The 22,820-nt window shown below is 34.7% G+C and overlaps 1 protein-coding gene across 2 annotated transcripts; it reads left to right on the top strand.

The window, feature by feature from the left end:
• Positions 1 to 7,714: 7,714 nt before the first annotated feature.
• On the top strand, positions 7,715 to 19,541 carry LOC125871017 (uncharacterized). Of its 2 annotated transcripts, none has more exons than XM_049551595.1 (8): positions 7,715 to 7,861; positions 7,966 to 8,122; positions 10,001 to 10,086; positions 10,453 to 10,565; positions 10,933 to 10,998; positions 17,673 to 17,782; positions 17,872 to 17,937; positions 18,641 to 19,541. In XM_049551595.1, exons 1-8 carry the CDS (start codon positions 7,767 to 7,769, stop codon positions 19,184 to 19,186), a joined length of 1,239 nt encoding a protein of 412 aa, XP_049407552.1. In that variant the 5' UTR covers positions 7,715 to 7,766; the 3' UTR covers positions 19,187 to 19,541. The 2 variants fall into 2 exon arrangements, with proteins under 2 accessions (XP_049407552.1, XP_049407551.1); XM_049551594.1 differs by having other exon boundaries at positions 18,635 to 19,540.
• The last annotated feature ends 3,279 nt before the right edge of the window (positions 19,542 to 22,820 follow it).

The following is a 22,820-nucleotide window of genomic DNA, read 5'->3' on the forward strand; positions in this document are numbered from 1 at the left end:
CACCGCCCGCGTTGAAGAAGGAAAGAGAGAATTAGCAAAAGATGTGCACAGACTGGCACGCGTAGGAGTAAGAGTTATGGATTCCACCGAAGGAGGAATAATGGTGACGAATGGGGCTGAGTCATCATTAATGTCAGAAGTAAAAGGCAAGCAAGACCAATACCCTATTTTGCTTGAATTGAAGGCAAATGTTCATAAGCAAAGAGTATTAGCTTTTGAACAAAGGGGAGATGGTGTGTTGAGATATCAAGGTAGACTCTAATAGAGGATCATGGAGGAAGCTCATAGCTCCAGATATTCCATTCATCCGAGTTCCACAAAGATGTATCGTGACTTGAGAGAGGTTTATTGGTGGAATGGCATGAAGAAGGGCACTGTTGAATTTGTCGCTAAGTGTCCAAATTGCCAACAAGTGAACGTTGAGCACCAAAGGCCGGTGGTTTGGCGCAGAATATAGAACTTCCAGAATGGAAGTGGGAGATGATTAACATGGATTTCATCATAGGTTTTCCAAGGTCTCACAGACAACATGATTATATTTGGGTGATTGTCGACAGTATGACAAAATCAACCCACTTTTTGCTGGTAAAGACTACCCATTCAGCAGAAGATTATGCCAAGTTATACATTCAGGAGGTGGTAAGACTTCATAGAGTCCCAATCTCCATTATTTTAGATAGAGGTGCATAATTTACTGCATTGTTTTGGAGATCTTTTCAGAAAGGCTTGGGTTCAAAGGTGAACTTAAGTACTGCCTTTCATCCTCAAACTGATGGGCAAGCAGAGCGCACTATTCAGACATTAGAAGATATGTTGAGGGCATGTGTGATTGATTTCAAAGGAAATTGAGATGATCACCTACCTCTCATTGAGTTTGCTTACAACAACAGTTACCACTCTAGCATCCAAATAGCTCCTTATGAAACTCTTTATGGGAGAAGATGCAGATCTCCTATTGGGTGGTTTGAAGTTGGTGAAGCAGGGTTGATAGGACCAGATATAGTTCACCAAGCTATGGATAAGGTGAAATTGATTCAAGAAAGGTTGAAAACGGCACAGAGTCGTCAAAAATCATACACTGGTATTAGGAGAAGGGCGTTAGATTTCAAAGTAGATGATTGGGTATATTTGAAAGTTTCACCCATGAAGGATGTTATGAGGTTTGGTAAGAAGGGAAAGCTTAGCCTCCGGTATATTGGACCTTATCGCATAGCCAAAAAGATTGGCAATGTAGCTTATGAGTTGGAGCTGCCACAGGAATTAGAAGCGGTTCATTCGATATTTCATATCTCCATGTTAAAGAAGTGCATGGGCGATCCTTCATTGATCATACCACCTGAAGACATTGAGATCAAGGATAGCTTATCCTATGAGGAGATTCCTGCCCAGATTCTAGACCGCCAAGTTCGCAAGTTGAGAACAAAAGAGGTAGCATCAGTCAAGGTCCTTTGGAGGAACCAATTTGTTGAAGAAGCTACTTGGAAAGATGAAGAGGACATGAAGAAGAGATATCCACATCTCTTTGAATTCGAAGAAAGTGCAGATCTATGTACTAATTTTCTTCTTAGTGCTCTCTAATTTATGAATGAGCATCTGTTTGTTTGCATTTGCTTGTTGGGTGTTTAAGTTTTTTGTTGCACCCTAAACCTAGTAAGAGTAATCTCATTCGAGGACGAATGTTCCCAAGGGGGAGATATTGTAACACCTCACAACTAGAAAGAACTAGAAAGAGGTTTAAAATCTAGAAATAGTCATTTTTGAAAAGTATAAGGAAATCTGGAAAATTTTAAGTTAAAGTGAGTTTTGGTCAACTTCAACCGACCATAACTACTAGCTCAGGATGAGTTAGGTGTAGTTCCAGATATGGTTAGAAATCCCTTGGAATGATCTTTCCAACGCCGCCAAGTTTGCATGATTCCAAGTTTGGATGAGTGAGTTATGCCCTTTGGAAGTTGGGTTGTTAGTTTAATGAAAGTCCAAATTCGGATTTTTGAAGGGTAGTTTGGTCTTTTCCTTACCCTTTTATTTTAATTCGTTTTAGTGAATTGATTAAGGGTCTAAACTGAACTGGGTGAGTTTTACGCCTTTGGAAAAGAGTTAGAGTTTTAGAGAAGAGGAGAAAAGAGAAGGAGAAGCAAGGAAATCGTCAAGTTTAGCTTGTGGATTTCATCGGGGGTGATCCCTACAAGGTATGCGAGATCACATAGCGTTGGGTTAGTTCACCCACACGCCAAACATGTTTAATTCAGCATGTTTTCGTCCTAAAATGATTGAGAAATTGATGTTCTTGATAGTTGTTCTTGAATTGATTTCGTTCTTGAATATGAGTTCAGATTTAGGAGTTTCTTGATGATTAAGTGTTGTTTCCTTGAGTTGTTTGAGTTAAATTTGGTGTATATGATTTGGGTACATGAATCTAAAGTGAATTTGGGAAAAAGAATCGGATTAAAACGATTTAGGGTCAGAAAACGCGATCAAAAGTTTGTCTGAATTTTGCCTGAAGGGAGGTTGGCGCGACACACCCCCATAGCGCCAGGAAAGCTGGGGCGGCGCGCCAGCAGTGCGCCAGAAATGAGTCCCAGTAAAATGGGGTCTGGCGCAGCGCGCCAGGGACGCGCCCGGATCGACGTTTTTCACCAGTTTTCGTCATTCAGCCTATTTAAGTTATTCTAAAGTATCCTACCACTTTACATTGATTCTAACTACTCTAAATGACTTCTAAACACCTAGAAATCATCCATAAAAATGAATCATAACCTTGAATCCATAAATTCAAATTCAAGGAATGTCAAGATTCAAGTCTAGGAAGTTCTCAGAGTCTTTTCAAGAAGTCTTTTGCAAATGCTTTTTAACTTTGTTTTAAGACTTAAGTTTTAAAGTTGAGTAAAAAGTAAGAGTAAAGTTCATTTTCTTTAAAATGATATATGTGAACTAAGTATTTCCAAGAGTAAATGTTTTCACATTTAAGATGAGAGGAAACTGAGATTTCCAATAGAGTTTTGAACAGCAAAAGGGAACATTGATTCCAAGAGAGCTTTTTAAGCTAAGTTTGAGCAATTATCTCAAACCAGAAACGAAGTTGTTTTAAAAACATATGAGCTAAGTATATTTTGGGAGTAGTATTGAGCACCGATATGGGGACGTGAGTTCATATTAACTCAAGCCCCCATAAACCATGTAGCTATCATGGGCAGAAAAATGATCATACTTTTTAGATGATTCCTTAGTGATTTTTAGCATAGAATAGTGGATCCACTTAGTAGTTCAGGTTCTATTCCGATGGCAAGGTATAGGACGGTCCTTGGCAATGTGAGGTAAAATGTTGTACCATCACTTAGGCTCATAGTGATGGTTTTCGGTTAGAGAAACTCCCACAGAAGTTATTGTATTTTTATATACATCAGTTTATTGTATTTTTACATACATTTCAGAGTTATGTTGTATCCTTATATATACACAGAGTTGACATCATGTTTTAAACAGTGTTTCTTTATATTACACTTATTTTAAATCTGTTTTATATTGAAATGAGTTCAGTTATGTATTCATGAGTTGAGAAGAGCCAAGGTAAGTGTTCTTTTAGATTCCCTTTCAAGCCTATGTTGTTTTAGCATTCCAACTCACATACTCGTACATTCAATGTACTGATGCCAGTTGGCCTGCATCTTATTATGATGCAGACACAAGTACCTAGGGTCGGCATCCGACGCATCGTTGATCCAGTGAGCAGTTCAGAGTCTGTTGGTGAGCCTCTTTGCATTCCATAGGACTCCTTTTCATTGTTTTCAATTTTAGTATTAGTTCATTAGGATGTCGTGGGCCTGTCCCGACATCCATCTCAGTTGTTTAGATGCTTCATACACAAACAGACAGTCAGTTAGTTAATTCAGTTGTCTTTACTTTTCATTTCATATGTTAAATACTTGAGTTTGCCTTAAAGGCCAGTTGAATGTTCCTTTATAACATTCTAGTTACTTCATAAATGTGTATGTGATGAGTTAAGTTTTCCGCTGAGTTAGCAAGTCAGGCCAAGGTTCGCTTGAGGCCAGCAATGATCTTCGAGTGCCAGTCCCACCCAGGGTGTAGGCTCGGAGCGTGACACAAATACCCTTAAGAAATAACTGTCAGACAACCCTACGGTTTGGACCTACAATCGATACTAATCAACCGTAGAACCAACTTTAGAAACCCAAATTCACCTTACTTCCCATGAAACCTTTGTACGAGTCGTCGACTTTCCAACGGTCCGTAGACCCCATTCGTAGTTCTTAACTTTTAGTCCAAAATTTCACTAAGTATGAAACCTTTCTACGACCTGTCAAACATCCTATGACCCGTCAAACATCATACGACCCGTTATGTTTATTTGTAGGTCAAACTTTAGAAACTTGAAATTCCAAAAATTCATCTCCAAATCTATGACTCTCTTCCTACAGACCGTAGAACTTCATACGGTACGGTCTGTAGAAAGGACTCATAGAACCTTCTTCAGTGCCAAAAAATCAGAACTTTCCTTTTCTTTTGACCTTCTAATTTCCGAGGTGTTACAATTAGCCCTAGTGATTGCCAAAGCCACAAATAATCTAACTAGACTAAGTTGTGCTCGGGTGAAAGTGAAAGTCGGTCTACTAAAAATACCACCTAAGAGAATTCAAATAAATTATGTAGAAGAGGACATAGCATAGAGAAATCCAAATGATAGAGATTCAGTATGACTATCTTCCAAAGTATTGCACACACTGTAGAATTATTAAGGAGCCACCATCATTACTAATCCAGAAGATCAATACTAGTAAGAGTCCCATACCTACGCTAGTTTTTTAGGTAATCTTCACCCTAGGACTGAATTTGTTCAACATGTCTTGATTGTCTAGCTAATGCTACCATCGCAAACAACCTCTCAAAGAATAGAGAGTGAACGACCCTTCTATCTAGATCGTTGATTCTGTTCGGATCACTGTAAACTTCAAGGTCATGATATGCAAGGATGTTGGGTTTACACTTGGAGAACATGTCAAAAAAATAACACACTCAAGAGGATAAAAAGACAACTAACAAGGAAAAGATGAAATAACATAGATATATACATACAATCTCTTATTAAGAGTTAAATGAATTGTGAAGTGATGACGTAGACACTTTTAATTCATCAAAGGATGAAATGTTTACACTATAATTCATCAAATGATTATATGTATATGTATCACCAGTGATTGTTTATGTCTGAAATTCATACTCCTATTAATTTGAGTATGAAGCTAAAAAAAAAAGGAGATAGTTTATGTGTGTTTTTGCTACTTATGTCAATACAAAATAAAAAAAATAAGAAGTTCTTTTTTTAGAAAAAAATAAAAATAATTAAAAAATATTTACACACGTGGCGGCGCGTGTTATACACTCAACCAATTTTAATTGGCGGAATCCATCGGTGGCCACCTAATGTTGGCACCAACTTTCACTTAGACATTTCAATCAAAGTTTGTTCATTTTAGACACTCATAGTAACGTTCTGTTGTGTGATTTTGACACTTTTTGTGCGCGTGAAAATCTTGAATTTTGCAAAAATATACATTATTTTTTCATTTAACTAAAAGAAAATGCAAATATTTGAAAATATACTCCCATCTTCTTCACCTTTCCAAACAAAAAATCAGTTATCACCAGTTGAATACCAACAATCGCCGAAAAATTCTTCTCAGCATTTTTTACCATAAAATCCTACAACCTCTTCGTTACCAACAACCAAAACAAAAAAAACACACAAAAAAACTTTTAACCATCACTTAGAAACATCAAATTTCATAACTCATACACAAAATTATTATAATTTTTTCTGGAGTTTTATATAAAAAAAGAACTATGTTAGAAAAAATGGAGTCATGGACATTATCAAAGATTGAATTCATCATCTTTCTTCTTCTCTACATCTTTTTCATCATCTTCACTTAATTTGCGTTTTTTCTCTTTCGAACATGTTTTTTGTTTTCGAAATAGGGTAAAAAATGCCCTTAAACTATGTGAAATGAACAAATATTCCCTTAGTTTATAATTTGGCTAAAAAATGTCCTTGTTGTCAATTCTATAGTCCAAAAATGCCTTTGACGTTGATAGTTTGGTCCATACATGCCCCTATAGTTACTAAATTGGTCAAAAATGCCTTTTTTCGAATAAATATATATGTGTTTTCTTTTTAAACACATCCCGTTCCTAATAAAAATATTATTAATGAACCCTATTCTTGTTTTCTTTCTTTTTAAATCATTTTAACTAATAAAAATGAAGGAAATGATTTTTTTTCTTCTTAATTTCATTTTATCAATTAAAATAAAATAACTTCATGTACCCTTTTAACAAATAGTATATGTCGTCCATATATATAAGATCATAGTAAATCCATCATTAATTTTTATTTATATAACGATAAAAATAATTATAATAAAATAAGAAATATTTTTATTTTTATTTTTTTCCGAATTGAAGTAGGATAAATATTTGCTAATTAAAAAAGTATGATTAGAAAAAGAATGTGAAAAAATTTAAATAATTTTTAAAAAATGACATTTTTGACCCATTAAGTAACAGTACGGGCATTGTTGACGGCAAAGACATTTTAGATCAAACCGTAAACGGAGGACATTTTAGTTCATTTTACTTAGTTTAAGAACATTTTGACCCTTTTTCGTTTTATTTTTTATAATTGTTTTTGATCTGTCTTTTTTTCCATCTCTTTTCATCACAATTTCAAACTACATTCAGTCATCTTCAACAACCTCCTCTTCTTGTATATATCGACATCAATCTGAATAAAAAGGAAGATGAGGAGTAAAGTGTGTGGAGAAAAAAAATTGGGAAGGAGGGAGGTGAACGTTCAACAAAGAGAAAGACGAGAGGAGGGATTGTTGCAGTGGAGAATTATAGGGTTTTCATTAATGGAGACAAATAAAGGGTGATGGTGGTTAAAGGAAGAGGAGATGTGAAAATGGTGAAAAGAAAAAGAAAGAGGCTATTCCAATTTTTTTTTAATTATTGAAATATGACTTTTTTCTAAGTAATTAACTAAATAGTTTTAAAACAATTTTTTATTCACATTATCTTTTTAATATTTATTTTTGGTATATATGTCACATGTCTTTATTTAATTTTTCATTCTTATACATTATTGGCGAATGTGTTACACTTTCTTTAAGATTTTTGCTCAATATTTAAAAAGTGTCAAAATGATACAACGATGCCTTAATATAGGTGTCTAAAATGAACAAATCATAGTTGAAATGTTTAAGTGAAAGTTAATGCCAACTTTAGATGGTCATCAATAAATTCCGTCATTTTAACTGATTGAAAATATCATGTGAGCACAAGATGATATAAAAATAGATAATATAAAAATATAAGAAAATTGAATTCGAAAAAACAATATGACCCGAGTTAAGCTACAAATTCCCTTAAATATAAAATTAGAACTTTGCCTAATGATTTAGAAGTCAAAATTCACTTTGAAATTACGAGTTCAAAAATTTGAGAATATTTTACAACACTTTCCTATTTTCCGGACAAAGAGAGGATTTGGGAATGAAGGATCTCAAATCTCGAGAGTGAAGGTAGTTTGCTACTCTAATCAAACGGCCATTAGCCAATTGCACATTCCGTACAATTACCAAATTATCCTTTATGGGTTCCCTATTCTCTTCCCGCCTTTTGGTCTCTTGTTCACCCCTTCCAGCACCGAATCGAAACGAAGAGCAAAAACACAAGTCGCCGATTAACTGATGTGCGGAAGAGCTCGGTGTTCTCTCAGGCCAGATGACATTCCTGGGGCTTGTCACCTCAACGGTCGCCGCGTCCGGCATGTTGACATGAACCGGTAACCGCTTTCAAATTATCTCAACCGTTTAATGAGATGTTCCTAAAATATTGATGTTTTTGAACCAAATATTAGAAAATTAAATTGTGTGAACTTATTTTTAGGTATCAGCCGTCGTATAATGTGTCGCCGGGGTTTAGTGTACCAGTGGTAAGGAGAGAAGATGAGGCCAACGACGAAGGCGCTGTTCTTCATTGCATGAAATGGGGTCTTGTTCCCAGCTTCACTAAGAAAACTGATAAGCCTGACCATTACAGGATGGTAAATGGAAATTTGTCACTGATTGAGCACTTCTTTCATTTTCATTTTGAGAGTTGTTTTGATTTTGTCCAGAACTGATTACAGATTTAATGAGTTATAGGGGTCAAATTGGTACAAACTGAAGATGATATTAGGAGTGAAGTATGAGGATAACTATTGATACAATATTGAGATTATGATTTGGTTCATTGTGATAAAAATAGGATATATTATATAAAAAATTGATCTTGTTTTTTGGTTTGCTAAGTCGGTTAACTTGTGTTCTCATTAGTGCCTTTGTAGAATACTTTGTCACATTCTAAGATGTGATATTTAATACTTATCTTACTAGATTATCACTGTAAATTTATTCAGGAAGTATAACTTAAAGTTTTCGTTACTTGAAAAATTCTTCCAAAATATTTGGAAACAGGCTAAAAATAAGGTCTATATTTTATGAAGTAAATAAAATTATAAATTTATGAAACTAAGAACTTAAGTTTTACTGAATGAAACACTGATTTATGTACAAGTACCTTTAATTACTTTGAAAGTTAAAGCTGTTTTGCCTGCATCGCACCGCCCTGCATACAACTTCTTATATTTAAACCGAAATACCTCAACCTGATGAGTTCAAAACAACAAACTTGTTAATTTTCATTCGAGATTGTTTTTAAAAAAATGTTTTAACCTGCTCCACCCTGTTTATGATTTATCTTAGTTTTATGGTTTAGTGGGCTGCCTCATGATTAATGGAAGTCGAAGGTAGTAGAGGGAAAGACTGTAGGTAGGATTGAGAGCCTACACCACTTTGGTGTAGGATGGAGTTGTAATTGTTAGGCTATAATTCTTTGCCCTAAAGTAGTCAATTCCTAGCTGAATATAAGGAATTTCTAGTACCCCAATTGACAATACCACCCTTGTTGAGATATTGAATAATGCTTGGTATGGTGTTTGACAACATGAAACCTAAATCCATGTACCAAACAGTGGATTATTCAGCGTCATGTCTGATATGATATGGTGTCTGCACCAAGTGCCCCCTTAATCAGTTCTATATTTTTATTTTTGTTTGTTGAAGACTTTCCAGGGCATAAAGATACCACATCCTCATAGCTTTTAAATCAAAATTTCAAATAAACTCTTGAACTTATTTTAGCTGCAGGCGCTGAAATCTCGTGTTTGCTTCACATTTCACACTACCTGTGTCTACTTCTATTGGCAATCTGTTGATCTTTTCTGTAAAAGAGTGATTTTATCTTTGATGACGTCTAAATTTTCCATCTAACTTTTCTCAACAATTTCTGGTGATTTTTGGCCTGCTCATTTTGCTCTCCTAGGAGTCCAGTCACCTGACTGGGAAGATTATGTCTGTTGATATTTTGGTTATTTTTGTTCCTAGTTATCATTTGTTTAGACTTGTATTTTTCCTATAAATGTATGTTTGTTCGACAATCTATCAAGCTTAGAGTGATGTAGAATTTCAGTGTCAAATATCATATAATTTCCTAATTTGTAACTTTTCTTTTAGCTGTGGAATCAGTCAATATATCACTTTGTTGAACTTATCACTTTGTTGAACTACTGCATGAGTGACGGTTTGAATACGCCAAAATGTCTTCATCTGCTTCTAGTACCTGTGGGGTGATGGGAGTGGGTTTGAGAAGAGAAATAGAAAAAGAAAAAGAATAGAGATTATCTGGTGTAGTTTGTTTGATTTTATTAAGAATTGTTAGAATTATTTTCGGGGAAGAGGATAGAACATCTAGAATATAACCATTTACAATATAATGATATTTTCTCACTTAGATTTGATCACATAATGCGTTACTTATATATGGATTGAACATCTTGCTGTCTTGGCCACACATAACAGTATATGACCATGGTTGTGTGCAGTTTAATGCTCGGTCTGAGACAATAAAGGAGAAGGCTTCATTTCGCCGCCTTATCCCAAAGAATAGGTGCCTGGTTGCAGTTGAGGGGTAGGTTTTTTCTTCAGCTATACAAGTCTATCATAGTATCCATTTCTATGTCCAATCTGCTTTTATCTGTTTCTTTTCACAAAGCTGACTTGTAAAACTGAGATCTTCTTGATAAAGGTCACGCCATCAATAACTTCCAGTGAATGGAGCTTACCTAAATTTGCTTCCTTCCAAAAAACAAAAGAAAAACTGAGTAGAATTATTATAAATCAAAGCACATATTAAGTTACCAATTTTTAAAAAAACTCAGAGCACATTTTGGAGAAGCCAAAGCTTCTTTCATGTAAGTTTCTCATTTGTTGTCAGAATAGCAGAATTTGTCTCAATTGCAATATCAATGGTTCTCAGTGATGCAATTTTCTTCAGATTTTATGAGTGGAAAAAGGATGGGTCAAAAAAGCAACCTTATTACATACATTTTAAGGATGCCCGGCCCCTGGTGTTTGCTGCCCTTTTCGACTCTTGGAAGAATCATGAAGGTTAATTACTGTTTTTTTAGGGTGACAAATAGTGTGTTACTAGTCACAATTATTAACATCAGTCTCATTCATGATCTGTTTATTTTTTAATGTCCTTATGGCATCCAAAATTGATTCTGGAACAAGTTTGATTATCTTGGCAATGACTAGTCTTGTGTCCTTTTCTTATTTTACATGTGAGCCAGATTACAATCGGCAGATTTATATTAATTATGTACATATCTTTTGGATTTGAAATACTGCACTTGTGAAGTATAGGATATTGCTACAACCTAATGTGTTATTTTGTACTTACTTTAGTTAGCAAATTACTTCCATTGGACAACTTGAATACTGCCATTGAGATTTGTTCTGTCTCCTAATACAGGTGAGGTTATTTATACATTTACTATATTGACAACTTCGGCGTCCTCATCTTTTGAATGGCTCCATGGTTAGTTTTCTTTTATTGACTGTTGGTAGAATTCCTTTGTTCTTGATGTACATTATACTCTAATACTTGACCTTATAGCATTATTTTTACTTCTTTTTTACAATCTATTTTAAACTTTTAACAAGAGTGTCTTGATATTGCTCCAATTTCAATTATTTCATCTTATAATTCTCTGGTTTGGTTGAGAGCAAGACAAAGTTTAGCTGTTTGTGTAAAACTGATTCGTAGCTCCATACACACTTCCATTACATGTTCCTTAAGAGTAAATCATCTAATCAGTTGATACGCCAGAATCTACGGAAAATTTACCTTTGAAATGGTTTAAGTATGTCTTTCTCTAAAGTTAATGATAATAGATGGTACCTTGAATCTATGAACTTTCCTTCCAAAAGTACAGGTAATCAGCAAGTCATTTCAAGGAAAAGAAAGTTGACTAGCTTTGCGCTTTTATGACATGGAGGGAATCATCTTATTCATGTTGCAATATAGCAGTTAATGTTTTGAACTTTTTGCACGGATTGCTCCGATTTCGGGGTGGTCTTTAATTTTTTCCCTCAATACGGTGGTCTTTAATTTTTCCCCTAGTGCTCATTCAATGAAAATTTGTGGGCTAAACTATCCTTATCGATGACCTAATTTCGCTCAACATAAGTTCAAAGAACTTTTGCCTCGGACGGCATAAGTTTTGTGGGAATTAAGGTATCCGGCATAATCTGCGTCGTACCTAATTCACTCGGCATAAGTTGTGTATTACCTAATTTGCTCAAAGTTTAGAGAATTTTCGCCTCTATCAGCATAAGCTCTGGAAGAACTAAGTTATGCCTTTCACGGTTTAACTTGTGGATTTTGAAATTGAGGCATAGGCATAAGTTATGTAAAAATTAAGCGACATAACTTGTTATACCTTTGAAGGCATAACTTGTGAGTTCCAAACTGAACTTATGCTTCTGTTGGAATTAAGCGGCATAATTGAAGGCATAACTTGAGTTATATTATGATACGAAAATACAAACTTATGCCGAATAATATTTTTTTGCTGGAGTCGGGTGTATTTACAGCCACTGTTTTTGTTATTTAAAGTGCTGAAGGGAAAAAAAATTAAAGACCACAAATTTGAGGGGCAAACACCATCCCAAGAAAAGGGCAATCTTGCTAATGACCCTAGAGTTTTCCCCTCTGAAATTTTTGGGCCTAGCATCGTTGACTTTGTTGGATGCTAGACACCTAAAAGAATAGACTTGATGGGAGTTTAAGGAACTGCATGGGCATACTTGAAAGAAGGGTTTTACACATTGGTAACATGTGAATAGACAAGAACAATCATGCATATATATGCAGGGGATGACATACCGATAAGCATCTGGTTACTTGAATAAAAAACAAGAGGATAATGTGGAAACAAGAAGTGCTAAGATTAAAGACTAGAAAAATTAAGATAGGCGAAATTCAAGAAATAGATGCCCAAACCTAAAAACTAATTGCTAAAATTCTTAATTGATTGTAGTGGACCTAATTAGTGGATTAGGGCTAATCACGTTTACTAATTGATTCAATTCAAGAACGTAGATCAAAATAATTCACACCCCTAATTGAATAACTAAAGGCAATATTTAGTATAAGACTAGTTACCTTCTTAAGTTAACCGAATAAGATCCATAGATATCAAACAAAGAATTAATCTTAATTTTTAATAGAAATCATTATTGTAAGGTTGTAGGATAAATACCTAGTAGCCAATACACAAAGGTGTAAAGAAAATAACTCCCAATAATATTGATAATAATGTTGTGTCAAAAGAACAAAATTCACCTCTCTATATATTGGAGAAATTTCGAACACCTTAGCATGAGATTCAAATTCTACTTTTATGGAAATAATTAAAGGGAAAAGGGTCAAAATGCCCTTAGACTATGTGAAAGGAACAAAAATGCCCTCCGTTTATACTTTGGCTCAAAAATGCCCTTATCGTCAATACTTTGGTTCAAAAATGCCCTCCGTTTGTAGTTTGCTCCAAAAATGCCCTTGTCATCAATACTTTGATCCAAAAATGTCCTTATTGTTATTTAACAGGTCAAAAATGCTCATTTTCCAAATAAATATATTATTTATTTTCTTTTTAACACATTCTTTTTCTAATAATGTTTTTTTTAAAAGGAAAAAGGAAAAATATACCCTCGAACTTTGATAAATAGTACATCTATGCCCTCCGTTATACTTTGCGTCCATCTCAGCACCTGCTGTCCAATTATCGGTGCACATATGTCCCTCTCACTAACGGCACCCGCATTTTGTACACGTGTTTAAAGCCTAAGCAACTACCTGATTTTCTATTGCTTTTAACCCATAAACTAAGAACCCGCCTCATAAACCCAATACCTACCCGATTTGTATCTAAAATATCCTAAGTCAAAATTAAAAGACCCAAATATTCTAAGTCACTTTCCTATCTCACAAACCCTAGCCTCCATCAGTAAAGTTCGTGATTCCATAGTTTGTTGGTTGATTTCACCGCGTCTTCGTCGATTCCATCGTGTGTTCTTCATATCACTGAGATCCGGTCGGAGGTACCCACGATTTCACGCTGTTCATTTCACATATATTGTTTTTTTTTTTTCAATTTTCATCCGTAGGTAGTATAGAAATGTGTTGTTCGTCATATCACTGAGATCCGATTGGAGGTACCCCGATTTGTATCTAGAATATGCTTTTTATAGTGAAAATGTAGGGGTTTGTTCATTTTCTAGGGTTTCACTTTTGAGTCTTAGTCTTTTTATGCGGTTTGTTAGGCTTTATGTTAAAGAATTGTTTTTTTTTGTTTGTATTTAGATGTGTTGAGTTGGTAGTGTCATTTTCTCTTCATTTTCTGTTCCTTTTGTCTCCCTTGTGTTTAGATGCTTTTTGTCTGTTTGTCTTTATGCCCTTTCTTCATGCCTTTATGTTGTAGGTCCATAAGAAATAATTGATAGTTGTTATTAATTTCATTCTAACTGTAGGACCACTTGTTTAATTGTTAACTAGTTTAATATTATTTTAGTTAGTTCATTTGTGAGTACTTATTAGGGACTGACTTACTAACTGAGTTACTTGTTAAATGATTTTCAAGTCTAATTTTTGTAACTTAATAACTAATAATTGCTTACTTATATGAATTACTAACTAACTAAGGTAACTTGCTTATATGACTTACTATGTGGCTGTGACTTACTAACTTTCTATGTGACTGTGACTTACTAACTTACTATGTGACTGTTACTTACTAACTAATTCCTAATTGACTTAATAACTAACTAATGTGACTTACTTATATGACTTACTAACTGTGACTTGTTATTAACTTGTGTTATTTACTAACAATGTGACTGCCTTATGCTTACTATTGTGACTGTGACTTACTTACTATGTGATTGTTACTTACTAACTAATTCCTAATTGACTTAATAACTAACTAATGTGACTTACTTATATGACTTACTAACTGTGACTTGTTATTAACTTGTGTTATTTACTAACAATGTGACTGTCTTATGCTTACTAATGTGACTGTGACTTGCTATGTGATTGTTACTTACTAACTAATTCCTAATTGACTTAATAACTAACTAATGTGACTTACTTATATGACTTGCTAACTGTGACTTGTTATTAACTTGTGTTATTTACTAACAATGTGACTGCCTTATTCTTACTAATGTGACTGTGACTTACTTATATGTCTTACTAAATGTGACTTAATGACTAATTAACTTACTTTAATCCTAATATGACTTAATGACTAATTAACTTGTGTTATTTACTAACAATGTGACTGCCTTATGCTTGTGACTTACTTATATGTCTTACTAAATGTGACTTAATGACTAATTAACTTACTACTTACTATGTCACTGCCTTATGCTTACTAATGTGACCTAATACTTATTTATTTCCTATTGTTACTACAATTCAACAACATATATTCCTCATGCTAGGAGCATAATGCAGTCACATTGTAAGCCTAATGCAGTCACATTATTGGTAAATAACACAAGTTAATAACAAGTCACAGTTAGTAAGTCATATAAGTTAGTTATTAAGTCAATTAGCAATTAGTTAGTAAGTTTCAATCACATAGTAAGTAAGTCACATTCACATTAGTAAGCATAAGACAGTCAAATTGTTAGTAAATAACACAAGTTAATAACAAGTCACAATTAGTAAGTCATATAACTAAGTCACATTAGTTAGTTATTAAGTCAATTAGGAATTAGTTAGTAAGTAACAGTCACATAATAAGTTAGTAAGTCACAGTCACATAGAAAGTTAGTAAGTCACAACCACATAGTAAGTCATATAAGCAAGTTATCTTAGCTAGTTAGTAAGTCACAATTAGTAATTCATTTAAGTAAGCTGCATTTATTAGTTATTAAGTTACAAAAATTAGACTTGGAAATTATTTAACAAGTAACTCAGTTAGTAAGTCAGTCCCTAATAAATACTCACAAATGAACTAACTAAAATAATATTAAACTAGTTAACAATTAAACAAGTGGTCCTACAGTTAGAATGAAATTAATAACAACTAAAAAATTATTTCTTATGGACCTACAACATAAAGGCATGAAGAAAGGGCATAAAGACAAACAGACAAAAAGCATCTAAACACATGGGAGACAAAAGGAACAAAAAATGAAGAGAAAATGACACTACCAACCCAACACATCTAAATACAAACAAAAAAAAAAATTCTTTAACATAAAGCCTAACAAACCGCATAAAAAGACTAAGACTCAAAAGTGAAACCCTAGAAAATGAACAAACCCCTACATTTTCACTATAAAAAGCATATTCTAGATACAAATCGGGGTACCTCCGACCGGATCTCAGTGATATGACGAACAACACATTTCTATACTACTTACGGATGAAAATCGAAAACAAAAAGAAACAATATATGTGAAATGAACAACGTGAAATCGTGGGTACCTCCGACCGGATTTCAGTGATATGAAGAACACACGATGGAATCGACGAGGACGTGGTGAATCGACCAACAAACTATGGAATCACGAACTTTACTGATGGAGGCTAGGGTTTGTGAGATAGGAAAGTGACTTAGAATATTTGGGTCTTTTAATTTTGACTTAGGATATTTTAGATACAAATCGGGTGGGTATTGGGTTTATGGGGCGGGTTCTTAGTTTATGGGTTAAAAGCAATAGAAAATCGGGTAGTTGCTTAGGATTTAGACGCGTGTACAGAATGCGGGTGCCGTTAGTGAGAGGGACATATGTGCACTGATAATTGGACGACAGTGGCTGAGATAGACGCAAAGTATAACGGAGGGGATAGACGTACCATTTATCAAAGTTCGGAGGTATATTTGTCCTTTTTTCCTTTTTTAAATTAGCAAATGTTTATCTTACTTCAACTAAAAAAAATGAAAATATTTCTTTTATTATCATTATTGTTTATCGTTATATAAATATAAAGTATGATGGATATACTGTGATCTTATATATATATGACATATTATTTGTCGAAAGGGTACATGAAGTTATTCTACTTTAATTGATAAAATGATAATAAGAAGAAAAAAAATATTTCCTAAATTTTTATTTGTTAAAGTGATTTTAGAAGAAAGAAAACAAGAATAGTGTTCTTAATAATATTTTAATTAGGAAGAAGTGTTTAAAAAGAAAAAATAATATATTTATTCGGAAAAGGGCATTTTTGACCCATTTTGTAACTATAGGGGCATTTTTGGACCAAAGTATTGACTGCAAGGACATTTTTGAACCATAGTATTGACGGTAAGGGCATTTTTGAGCCAAAGTATAAACAGAGGACATTTTTATTCCTTTCACATAGTTTAAGGGCATTTTTGACCCTTTTCCCATAATTAAATAGTAAAACGTAACTGGAAAACTTAAGTCACACTTCCCAAACTACCTAACAAAAAAGGAAAGTAACAATTTTGGCATCAAAAGATACGCCAATTTTCCTTAGTTTGGATGTGACTTTCCAGCCCATTTTTGGCAAAAATTTTAGCCCCTCTTGGGTTCCATTTGAGCCTCAATCTTCCTCTTCTTGGACATGAACTTGGACCATGAAGTGCGTGCAGCACTTAGCTCACTCCTCACCATAATTCTTGGGCTCATCTTCCATGATAAGCATTGTCTTGATCTCCCATTGAAGCTCATGAACATTGTCTTGCATCTTAGCTTCCAAAACATCATTCAAGTCCTTTAATGGAGGTATGCCATTGCCACCATGGATGCTATTACATGCACGACTCCTATGTAAGGAGTTTGTCTTGATCAAATTCAAGACAAGTTCTATCTCATCTATTTTATTGTTTGACAAAGTGAAAAGGAAATCTATATCTCAAAGTCATATCAGGGATATGTGGAAAGATAATTTTTTGGTACCAGGATGTTCGTCCTTTCTAGCTGACTTACATAGTATTTTTGGGTTAGAAATTGGAGAATGATTTAAATGGAAAATAAATCTTCAATTTGGTTTTGAAGATGACTTGTTGCAACTTCTTGTGATCAACTTGTGAAGATACATAATTTTCTCACATGCCAATAATTTTTTTCTCAATGTCTTTGACTTTTGAGACCTAGCAGATTGATTTGAAGCCAGATTCTATTTGCTATGTTTCTACTTTGAATTACACCTAAATTGTCTTTCAGATAGGATGCCTGTCATTCTTGGAAACATGGATGCTGCTGATATGTGGTTGAGTGGTTCTCCATCATCCAACATTGACACACTATTAAAACCATATGAAGAGTCAGATTTGGTGATATTTCTAAACAATCAATCTTTAGGAAAAGAAACTAGTGTTGTGGACTTGACATGTAGTTGCCTTAAACGTTATCTTCGTTGCAGGCTTGGTACCCTGTGACAGCTGCAATGGGTAAGGCTTCCTTTGATGGACCAGAGTGCATCAAAGAGGTACTGATTGCATTATTTTTTTTGGTCATACATTTCATGTTGTGAGCCAACCCTATATCAGCTGAAGTCTTATGCTAAATACATTGGTCAAACTCTATATGTATGCAAGAGAACACAGTGCTTGGATGACCCCCAGGCCTTTGATTTGACGGAAAAATTAGTGTAATCTGAGATCTGTGGTAGTCGGTACGTCATGAGTCCAAATCCTATCTCATGAGACATTATCCGCTAAGTTTCGTAATTGGGAAATATGAGATTTCTGCTTGACGAATCTATAATGCTTGTCACAGATTTGACTTCCCATAATTTCAACTCACCAGCATCGTCAAACTTATTTGTGCTTGAGTTTTCCTTGTATAATACCCAGTTGCTAGCTCTCAGTTAACTTTTCTTTTTAAGTTTTTATCTTCTCAATAATGCGGTCTCATAGCATCATTTATAAGTTTTCTTCTGATTATTATCTACTACATGATACATTCTCTTTTCTTCCTATGTATTTGTCTACTGATGATAGCAAACATCCATTCTGTTTCTGTCCTTGAGACACTAAATTATGCCCTTTTACCCTCTTTTAGTCCTACTTGATGCCAAGCTTGGATAATATTCCAGGCTATTTCCTTGTTCATGGTTCATTAAATTTAGGAGATATGGAGTTGATCAATTAATAAGTGTCTATTGTTTACACTTAAAACTGTAGTTGCAGCTCAAGACTAATGAGACCAGATCAATATCACAATTTTTCTCAAAGAAAGGAGACAAAGACCAACAGGGGCAGAAGTCTCATAACAAAGTTGCAGAGGAAGAGATTCTGAATACTGATCAGACAGAGAGCTTGAAACAGGAACCTGAATCAGACCATGTGGGTCATCTGTGTTCCCCAGTCCAACCGGAGAGTTTCACTTCTACTACGGCCACAGACATAAAAGTTGAACAAGATTTCGATGAGTCAGGTAGTAAACAGTCATTGACTGGTCAAACCGGAAATCCACCTGAAAAAGTAGGTACTCATGCTAGCGATAACGTGAAAAGCTTGAAAGAGGAGGAGTCTGAGGATATTAAACCAAAGGACATTTCTCCGCCTCAGGAGGAAAGTGGGGATTCTAAAACGAAGAGATACTATGAGGAGCTCTCAGGAGATGCAATGCCACTTCCCAAGGCGGTCAACATGCACATAAGACCATCAAAAAAGAAAGCTAAAGGAGCTGATGACAAACAACCGACTCTATTTTCTTACTTCGGAAAAGGCTAGTCACATGAAGTACAATGCTTAGACAAGTTCTGTATAATAGTGAAGTTGGTATATCCGTTGCTTAAAAACAAAATGTTGGAAGCATAGGATTTTGTTTGAGGATCACCTCTCATCCTTGGCTTTTAGTTGTAGGCATGTTTGCAGATTTGTATTGATGAAGTTTTTTGTAACCAAGGAAAAAATCGTGGACTTCACATAGGATATTTTGATGGAACTAAAGTGGTTGTTTAGTATATTTAGGTCAATGGTATTGTCTCAGTGGGACTTGATTGTTAGAATTTGGTTGGCTGCCTCCTTTACGTTTCACCCTCTAAAAAGCAGGGGTCAGTTTATATTCACTGAAGCTTACTGATCATCGCGGTGTGCATCCTGCTGTATACGGTTGATTCTCGTATGTTCTATACAGCTGCATGTGTTTTTTTTCTTTTCACGATGAGGTAGTACGGTGCATAATCCATAGAGCAAAAGGATTACATACATGATACAACCGTTATTGACTGCTCTAAATTGTATAAGTCTTCGGCTCTCAGCTTTTGAAATATGATAGCCAAGAACCATTTGAAGCAATAGAAAAGTTAAGCTAGTAAACTTTAACAATTACTAATAGTACTGCACAAATGTTAAGTTACCAATATCCAAAAATGAATGGATCCTATTTATTAGAAACCAAAATCATTGAGAAGTGATGCCAGCTACCTCACCATAGAGAATTTTGCCAAGTCCAGGACTCACGAATTAGCAGTCAAATATCCTCAATTGGCACCTCAACAAAAAAAAAATAATCGCCCAGTCGATAACATCAGGACAAATGAGAATCCTTAGTGTCATTTGGTTTGAAGACAAGTTATGATGTGATTAATTATGTTTGGACTAGTTATCATGACACTTTTTTTAGTGAATGTTTCGTTTGTTCTATTAAAAATAATATGAATTGCATAATATCTTAGAATTGTTCGTTGCAAAAATACCCTCCATAAGTGTAAATTGATGTATAAAAGGGGTATTTATATTTTAACTACTTTATCTCGAAATAAATTATCCCAGGATTATTATTCCACGCAGAGGCGGAGATAACTTATTCCAGTACTAATAATAATCATGTGGTGAGTTATCCCAAACTTTGTAACCAAACAAGGGATTAAGAGGTATTAAAAATTTATTTCAAGATTATCTTTGTTTATCCATCACACTAACTAAAGTTATTATTGTGCTCCCAATTTTTAGCTAATGCGATTTCTTGCCGCCACCATCTTCTAGCTGTAGTTTTCCGATCATGGCAACTTCGGTCACTAGTCAGTCGGCTTTCAAGACTGACCAGTCCTCGCTTTCTAATACTGATAGGTTATTTCCACCTCTAACACACCCTAATGATGCTTCGTCATCGAACCCTAGTTTGCCTTGTGTGCCTAAAGAGCCTAACGGTAACACTGATAGGGTAGGGGAAACTGTTCCTAGATAAATATGCTAATATTCTAAGGCTGATAATTGACTCATGAATCTAAAGGTTACTGTTGATCCTATTCCAATGTAAAAAATTGACATTCATTATTGGAGTTCCTAGAATTGTTTGGAGTGATGAAGGTTGCTGTTTTTGTATGTGATGCTAAGTGTTGTCATGTTAGTACTTTTGCCTTGATATTTTTGTTATGACTTTTGAATTAATTTTAATACAAAGTTCTAGAATGTAGAAGATATTGTAATATATGGTGGAGCTTGATTTAAGCACAAAACAGAGAGTCAATTTCCAGTATTTAGGAGATCTGACACCACTTTATGTATCTATACATGTAGTAAGCATTGCTGAATGAAATGACCTACTTTCCTTTCTCCAAATTATCTCTCTATTATCATATTTGTCTTCTCTTTCTTTCCTTCAATTGGCATCAGAGCTAAATTGATCTTTCAGGGACTATTTTGAGAGAGAAAAAACCACAGCAAGATCACCATACAAGTTTAACTTGTTCAGGTCTTTTTTTGTTCAGTTTCCTTTCACATGGCCTCTAGCAGCTCTCCTCTTTCACCCGAATCTTTAATGGTGAGAACTACCAAGTTTGGGCAGTGAAGATGAAAACATACTTGAAGGGTCATGGATTATCGAAGTATATTCGAGGAAGATAGCGCTCCAGAATCTTTGAGAGCAAACCCAACTCTTCAACAGATCAGAAGTCAGGAAGAAAATATCACAAAAGGTCCAAAAGCCCTGTCTTTCATTCACACAGTTGTCTCAGATTCAATTTTTACCAGGATCATGACATGTGAATCTGCCAAAAAAGTTTGGGATATGCTGAAGCAAGAATTCCAAGGGAGTGATGGGACGAGGCAAATGCAATTATTGAATCTAAGAAAAGAATTTGAGATGTTAAGAATGAAAGAGACTGAAAAGGTGAAAGATTATATTGATAGAATCATGAAAATTATCAATCATATCAGATTGTTAGGGAAAAAAGTAGAAGAGCAGAGGATTGTTGAGAAGGTGATGGTGACACTTCCAGAAAAGTTTGAAGCAAAAATTTCCTCAATTGAAGATACTTGGGATATGTTTCGTGTCACATTGAATGAACTATCCAACGCTCTTCTAGCTGTGCAGAAAAGGAAAGCTTTTAGAGAGGAAGAGAGTACAAGTGAAATCTCTCTTGTGGTTGTTCAAAGATCTAAAGCTCAGTTGAATGGTGAATCAAAAAGGCAACAAAATGGAAGACATGGTAAGGAGAAGAACGAGCAGTATAACAACCGAGGGAGATATAGAAGATCCAGTATCCACCTTGTCCCTATTGTAAAAAGACCAATCATACATACAAGTTTTGTTGGTACAGACCTGGAGTTCAATGCAAGTTGTGCAAACAATTTGGTCATGTGGATAAGGTGTGCAAAACAAATTAAAATCAGCCAGCTCAAGTTCAAGCCCAACCAGCTCAAGTTACTGAAAATGTTGAAGATTCTGAAGAGAAGTTGTTTGGTGCTTCTATTGCTGGAGAATGCAATGTAGCACCTCAAGATCATTATGTGTGGCTTGTTGATAGTGGATGCACGCATCACATGACAGTTAACTTGAACATTTTTGAATGGCTGGACAAAAATTATTTCTCCAAAGTCAGACTTGGAGATGGCAGATTTGTAGATGCAAAGGGCAAAAGAGCAATTGATGTTCAAACTTCCTCAGGTATAAAGATTATATCTGATGTATTATTTGTTGCTGAAATTAGCCAAAGTCTTCTCAGTGTTGGCCAATTGCTTGATAAAAATTATGCCCTGTTATTTAAAGATAAAACATGTGAAATCATGGATCCAACTGGTATAAAATTGGTCTCAGTCAAAATGAACAATAAAAGCTTCCCTCTTGATTGGAAACATACTGACATTGGAGCTTATGTTAGCATACAAGATGAAACTTATGTCTGGCATATGAGGCTTGGTCACATCAATTTTAAATCTTTAAAATTGATGCAAAATAAGGATCTTGTGGCAGATATGCCTTCCATAAATGAAACCTAATGTATGTGAGGTTTGTCAAATTGGGAAGCTAAGTCAATCACCATTTCCGATTAATCAAGCCTGGAGAGCACTCCTTCTTATAACGTCAACAAATATTTTCTTTTATTCATTGATGACCTTACGAGGTTTTATTGGGTTTACT

This window comes from Solanum stenotomum, chromosome 7, assembly GCF_019186545.1.
Source record: "Solanum stenotomum isolate F172 chromosome 7, ASM1918654v1, whole genome shotgun sequence".
NCBI classification, from domain to species: domain Eukaryota; kingdom Viridiplantae; phylum Streptophyta; class Magnoliopsida; order Solanales; family Solanaceae; genus Solanum; species Solanum stenotomum.